This window comes from Melampsora larici-populina (genome assembly GCF_000204055.1).
Source record: "Melampsora larici-populina 98AG31 unplaced genomic scaffold MELLAscaffold_18, whole genome shotgun sequence".
NCBI classification, from domain to species: domain Eukaryota; kingdom Fungi; phylum Basidiomycota; class Pucciniomycetes; order Pucciniales; family Melampsoraceae; genus Melampsora; species Melampsora laricis-populina.
The window spans coordinates 1,296,000-1,303,034 of NW_006768782.1; the positions used below are offsets into that span (position 1 = coordinate 1,296,000).

Here is a 7,035-nt window from a genome sequence, read left to right on the forward strand (position 1 = left end):
TGCTGGTTCAGGAGCGAGCCAGCGAACTGCTGGAGTTGATTGAGCCCATGGATAGGTCCACGGCATCGCAGTCGGTGGCATTGGCAGAGTCTGACCGGATTCCAAATTGTATGCCGGAGGCGCCGCAACCACAGGAATGACGGGTCGTGAGGCAAAATTGATTGTCAGAGGCTGCTCTTGATCACTTGGAATCTGGACTTGCTGTACTACAATTGGAGAGGGCGAAGCTGGCCCATTTTCCATGTATTGGGCAAAAGGGTTATTTGATTTCAAGACTGTAAACTATAATCGCCAGCTTGCCCCCGCGTTTCTTCACGTCCTCGAGCTAGGTCTTGAACCATGGTTTCCAGGGTGTCAAGTCGGTTGCAACGCCGTTCCAAAGCTGCATTACGGTCCATTACTTCCTGTAGTTGTCGTTTCAGGAATTCGATATGATCTTCGTCCGAAATCTTTGCCATTGACATCTTGCCTTTCCCACCAGATGTTGATGGTTCCGCCATGACACCTTTGATCTGCGCTTGCGGCGTGAATACAAAAGCACCCGGCGGTCTCGGTGTAGCGAAATTGTCCAAAAGTTTATGTGGTGTAGCTTTATTCCACAGTAATCGGTTGAAAAAATGTTGAACTATCTCCTTATCACTTGTACGCGTCCAGTCGTTGTATTGGTCTGGTAGAAGCTGGACAGGTGTTTTTGGTGATTGTCGATCACTGCTATTCTCGATGGAAATTAGCGGTCGACTGGAGGCTAGTATGCGATGATCAGAAGCTGACGTCTCCGGCACTTCCGGTTGCCAATTGTAACGCGGAGGATTCGGAGCTGGTGGACTGCTAGGTGGTGATTCAATGTGTGTCTTTCCTCGAGGACGGCGAAGAAAGGCTTCAGGATTGTCGGAGTAGTTGTCTGGGAGATTACGTCGATCGGGCATGAACAGAAGGCAGAACAGAAGGTGGGATATTGGCAGCAGAGTGAACAGCGGGGTATTTCGACTCAGTCGGAGTGGTTATACAGCAGGGAATCGGAGAGTTTTAAAGTTTAAAATATAGGTGAAAAAAGAGGACCCTGGAATACACCCATGGAGGGTACTTACGAAAAAACCGACCTTTTGTTGACGTAGTTTTTCGATACTAAACTGCACTTTATCAATACCTACAGGAGCACAAAAGATGCACCAGAATGAAGGCTTTCAAATGCACTAGCTCGCAGCCTGGTAGCACCAATATTACCTAAGATATATCAATGTAACGCCCAAAAAAGGGCCAAAAATCGAGGGTCGGTTTTTGGCCTTGGAGGTCGAAAAAAAAATTGCGCCATCGCGATTTACGCCGCCGTGAGACACGATGCCGGGCTCTGTCTGGTCTCATCTGATAGCCCTACTCCATGCGCATCTTTTGAAGTGCTCTGCAGCTTCATAGAGGCACTGATGCGTAGTGTAGAGGCAAAAAACTGAAAATCATGCTCCGTCAGTACCCTCCATGGGTGTATTCCAGGGTCCTGAAAAAAGTGTAAGGTTTCCAAGAGAGAACCTTCACTGTGATCACAGGGAACTGCTCGAAAGCGCAAGTCACCTATAAAATGAATCTATATTCCCAAACTGGCTCCGCGTGGAGAGTCTCCTCTAATCAGTATCCACTAACACAACACTAAGCACACAAGAGAGATGAATAAAAGAACTAATAGAATGCTTACCTGGCTCCGCGTGGAGAGTCTCCTAAGGGAAAAGAGACAATCTGGAGCCAGGGCAACGGAAACAACTACACTAGACTCCTATAAACCCATAACACCCTGTGTAAGCACTAACTGTAAGGCATACCCTTACATATATTCAATAAAGTACCAATGTGAAATAGAAGAAACTACCAACCTTCAGAGAACCAGTGCTCTGCATTAGCAGCCAGATCCATCAATGAATAACACTTGTTATTGTGGCATGATCCAGGCCATCCGGTATAGAGAGCTGTGATCCTTTGATCGCAGTCACAGACAATCTGAGCATTAATAGAATAGCGTTTCTTGCGGTCAAACCAAGTCTCGCCATCTATGCCAGGCCTTTGATACAGTGGAAAAGTCGTTCTGTCTATGAATCCTACACAACCAGGAAAGCCTTCTAAGGCCATGAATTGTGAGATTTCTTTTTGCCAATCACAATCAGGCCACTGGAGGTAATCGGAAGCGTATTCATTGATAGCCTGAATGCATCGGCGTGAGCAGTTGACCACAGCACCAGCTGATAGCTTGTAAGTCCTAGCTAAACGGCCCAGTGATGCTCCGTTTCCAAAACTTCCTAATTGTTCCAAAGTAAGAGCGAGCTGTTTGGCGACAGGTGGCTGTGGATTACGAGATGTGCAGAAAAACACTGGATGTCCGGCAATAAGGTCAAGAATGGCATCATAGCCAGCTCTCGTGGTTCACATAGCTTGTTTGAACTCAAATGGCCGATCACATAAGACATCATTGAAGTTGAAGTCGTCTTCGAAATGCATCTTCCATCGAGGTTCGTGGTATCTCATCTCAGTGACCAGCTCCAAAAGGTCCTCAAGTTTGTCTTCTACATTAAAGATGAAGTCAAAGATTAAAGCTGATGTTTCATCATCTGGATAAACTAAATCACCCATTGAAGGGACCATTCATTCTCCATATATCAACTCTTGCACTCTTAATTCATGAGCCTTGTCAGATGCTGATTGATACCATTCCTCTACAATCTTGATAGTTTTTTGATGTTCAGAGGTTCTAACCATGACGATGATTCTGGATTTCTGTTTGTTGCCCAAAGAAGGTTTGATGTAGCTCAAAACCTCACTGGGTCCAGTGGGTTTGGCTTGACCGACTGAGAAAACCCCACAGGATTTCTGTTTTACTGCTCGGGTAGCTTGGAAAGGGAAAAAGTTTTTAACATTTTGTGTACTTTGTATGACTGTTTTTTATGAACACGACTTTTTTAACGTTAAAACATAAATACTTAGCCGTTTCATATTTTTTTGTTGTTGTAAAAAAACAAACTTGACACCCCCTACTGTTGCAGAAAAACAACGTCGTAGCTCCCTAGAACTCCGCTCTGGATCAACTTGAGCTGAGATCGAAAAGACCATATCTGAGGATGTCTTTCCGAATTTTGATCAAAGTTTTCGGACAATGGGGTCCTGAACTGAACAATCTACGCACTGAGGTATCTCGTTCAGCGAGTTTTCAGCGGTGTTCAAATGGTTCAACACGCTCATCACCCACTCAGATTGGATTTCCGCTGAGTCTCGTGTTGAGCTTGTTCTTTGCACAAACAAAACAAATTCTACAGGAAGCCGAGACACTCCAAGGCCCCCGACGTCGGGGGCCCTCTCAACGGGCACGGTGAAAACAGCTCTTACATATTTAATGGAATGTAACTCATTCACATCAATGAGAGATAAGTGAGCAGGTATATAAGTCTTTTTTTGGAGTTGAGTGAAGGTATTGATCAAGAAGTTCAAGTTCAATAAAAATCTTACTATTCTAACAGAATGATTCATAAATTTGATCCCAATCAAAAGACAAAGTGAAGCCATCCAAGGCAATTCTGATCAAATTAAACTCAAGTGATCAATTTACTCAACATCTCCATACCATTTTCTGTTTTGGATAATCGATGGTATGTTATAATCTGCTGCAAGACAACAAATGGTTCATTTTTAATTACACTTATCACTGAAATCATTTCAATCCGTTTCAATTCATATTGCAATGGTTTCTTTTTGGCTCCGAAGTCGTAATCAAACAGAGATAGTCTTGAATCTGATGAGTTGAGAAGATATCAGTAAAGCTTACCAAAGACTTGAGAGCAATCAAATCAAGAAAAGGTATAAACTGATCAAACTACTCACATATTAAAACCATCAAGAGCTGTACTAATGACTACACCAGGAATTTGAGGATGCCAATGTACTTCTTTAATCTCACTTTGACCATGATGAGCAAAAAGAAGTTGAGGTGGTAATGATTCAGTATTAGCATCTGTCATCATTCCATTTTCTTCTTCATCTGCTTCTACAGATAAATCCCAAAGGGTCACTTGATCATCTGCACCAGATGCAGCGAAACATGAATCTTCTGTTGGATGCCATTCGATTGATGTGATAGGAGCTTTGTGCCAATTGAAACTTGCTACAGGTAGATGCTTCTCGGCGGTTTTCCCGGGTGTTTTCGTACTGTGGTTGATAGATACAGCAAGACGAACACAAGGCAGTAAAGAAATAAGTTAATTTTGCAAGTAAAAACAAAAAGACGAAAATATCGGAATGCGGTCACGCACCTCAACGTTCGAAGATCCCAAACCTTGATTCCACCTTCATCTCCACCGGTTACAATCAAATAACTAGTTTTCAAATTCCAACTCAACACATTCACATCAGCCTTATGAGCCTCTGGAACACCAATCACACTTTTTCTATCCTTTACTCTTACATCCCAAACTCTTAAACTCTGATCAGCAGAACAACTTGCAAAGACAGTTGATTCGGTAGGTGACCATTGAAGATCTTCAACAGATGAAGTATGACCGCTATAAGGTTGTGCGCTTGTAGTGAAACCAGAGTTGGTAGAAGTAGTCAAGAAAATTTTCGAATGAATATCTCCAGAGAGTAATCGAAGGGATGAGGGTGAACTAGAGCTTTGGTTAGCTGCACCCCATGCCAAAGCGAAACCTTCAGCACGACCGTGTTGGTGAATAGTGTGGATGGGTGACTTTGAGAGAGATAGGTTTCCGGAGCCAGCAGGAGATTGAAGACTATACAAATGAGGTGCGATATCAAAGATATTGACTTTTCCGGTACCCGAGAAAGAAGCCACAAAATATGAATCTGGTGGTCTAGGTGGTCGATTCGAGAGTGGAAGTGGTAAAGGTTGAGCCTTGATCCGGTTAACAGAACCTTTATGAGGAATAGTTTTGAAAGTTAATGTTGGTTCTTCGTCCACTTCGTCATCGTCATCTTCATCTTCCTCATCTGGATCGTCTTCCAATTCAGGATCTTTACGCATCCTACTCAAACCATCCCATTTCATTATCATAATTTCGTCTTGATCAACGTCTCCTGTTGCGTCCGCTTGAGTACCGGCTACAACACATACTGAATGAGGCATCCGCATCCGCTCCTCTCCTAAATCATCCCTCAGAACGTCGAAAGATAGCGCTGGCCAGGCCATTGTCAAGGGATGCAACATCTTGTAAGCCGTGGGGTCTGCTACCAATTCTTCACCCTCTCCTAGGGTACGACCATGGATATGTGGTAGATAAGCCGTTATCGAAGGTGATCGAGAGCGAGCTTTCTTGGACCCGGCCTCATCTGAATTCCTCGCCAGATGATATCACGGTGTTGAAAAACGATTCAGAAGACGAAGAAATTAAAAATTTGCCTCAGTTAAGAACTTGACTTCAAAATCACTACCATGAGGTACAGACCAGCGTCATCATCATCATCGGCTTCGAGAGATCGACCGGCTCCAGGTATATTATCATCCATCTTATCTTCATCATCATCATCCTCTTCCGAATCTTGATTAAAATGTACACTACCAGCTTCTTCATCTTCAAATTCATCTTCCCAAGCGTCTTCAAATTCACCAATACCTTCTTGACCTTCACTCATATTAATAGCAGATTGAAGTCTAGCTGGAAGATCATCATGATCAATTGCTGCTGATTTCGCTTTACGTTCTTCAGGGTCGAGATCATTTGAAGGTTTGGTAGTTGTTTGAGAAGTAGGTGTTGGACTGATTGGTCGTTTTTTTACTTTGTTTGATGATTTACCAGCCATGGTGGGTATATGCAGTTCCGAAAGGATAAGGGTGTGAAGTCGAATCCCAATATTTTTTTGGTCCGCCTGACTCCAAAAATTACAGCCGATGGTCAAATTGTGGTCAAAAATCAACCAAGTCAAAACTGATTGGTTAAGTCGGTTTAGCCAGGTACTTAATTTGAAGGTACACTTCGCATGCTTCACATTCTCTTACCAAAATGTTGGACTGAGTTGGTATCTCTGACCTGGTTCCACTCCTCCAACTACTTCTTGGTTTCATTACCTGAGGGTTTTGGAAGGCAAAATTGCTCAAGCTTTTTGGGATTGACTGGTGCTCAAGTGTTTGAGCTATAGTCTAAGAATTGCTCAGAGTAAATCACAAATCCATTGGGACTGATGTGTTAGGACTTGATGAGAGATGGCAAGATGCAAGTGAGAAAGAGGGTCTTCTGGTAAAGTAGTTAGATTGCTAAGTAAGGAAAAGAGTCCCTGCTCTACGCATCACAAGAAGTCTAGATGGTACAGTATAAGCATATAACAGGTAAGCCTTATACAAGTAGGGTCATAACACCACTCCCCCTTTGATGTCTTAACCTCCTCTTGCAGGCCAGCATCTTTCCACTGGTTGGCATTAAAAAAACCATTGGGAAAAAGCCTCACCCTCTCTACTTTCTCCTTGACCTTCTATATCTTACTTCAGCTTGAGGATATTTTTGATTGAATTCATTTACTAGTTCTTGAGCATTTTGAGGATTGCTTGACGGTTCCCACAAATCACATTCTTCTCCGTACCCTGTCCAGTTGATTAAGTATTCTACTCACTGTAAACATTATTCAACTTCCCCAAGTGGGCAGGAAAAATGATTGGGAGTATGATTTGTCATAAAATGGTCTATCACTCTACACCTGAGCCATAAAACCCACACTACATATGTGCAGCAAGCTAAGTCAATAGTTGTCTATCATGTACATACAGGTCTGCTCAGTTTTTTGCCCATCAGGATAAATAAATCACATGTTATACCACATGTAACTTTTTCGACTTTGGAATTTTTTTCCCAAACATTCACTACATATAATTCTGTAGCTGCTCAGGCAATATTGTTGAAGCTATTTCTTAGTAACAGAAAGGGTGTTACATGCAGTTGAGTTGATGAGATCACACCAAAACATCGAGTCAGTGTATGTAGTCAATCTTTTGAATGCTTTTTTCAATCGGAAAGAAGTTACAGCATGTATTACATATGAATAACTTATTGTGATGAGCAG

At 42.7% G+C, this 7,035-nt stretch overlaps 1 protein-coding gene across 1 annotated transcript; it reads right to left on the bottom strand.

Annotated features, from left to right (window-relative positions):
* Positions 1-3,551: 3,551 nt before the first annotated feature.
* Positions 3,552-5,730, bottom strand: MELLADRAFT_43458 (uncharacterized protein; the record flags this gene model as incomplete). The annotated part of the gene is made up of 4 exons (XM_007410044.1): positions 3,552-3,766; positions 3,856-4,179; positions 4,290-5,292; positions 5,430-5,730. 4 exons carry the CDS (start codon positions 5,614-5,616, stop codon positions 3,745-3,747), a joined length of 1,536 nt encoding a protein of 511 aa, XP_007410106.1.
* Positions 5,731-7,035: the final 1,305 nt, after the last annotated feature.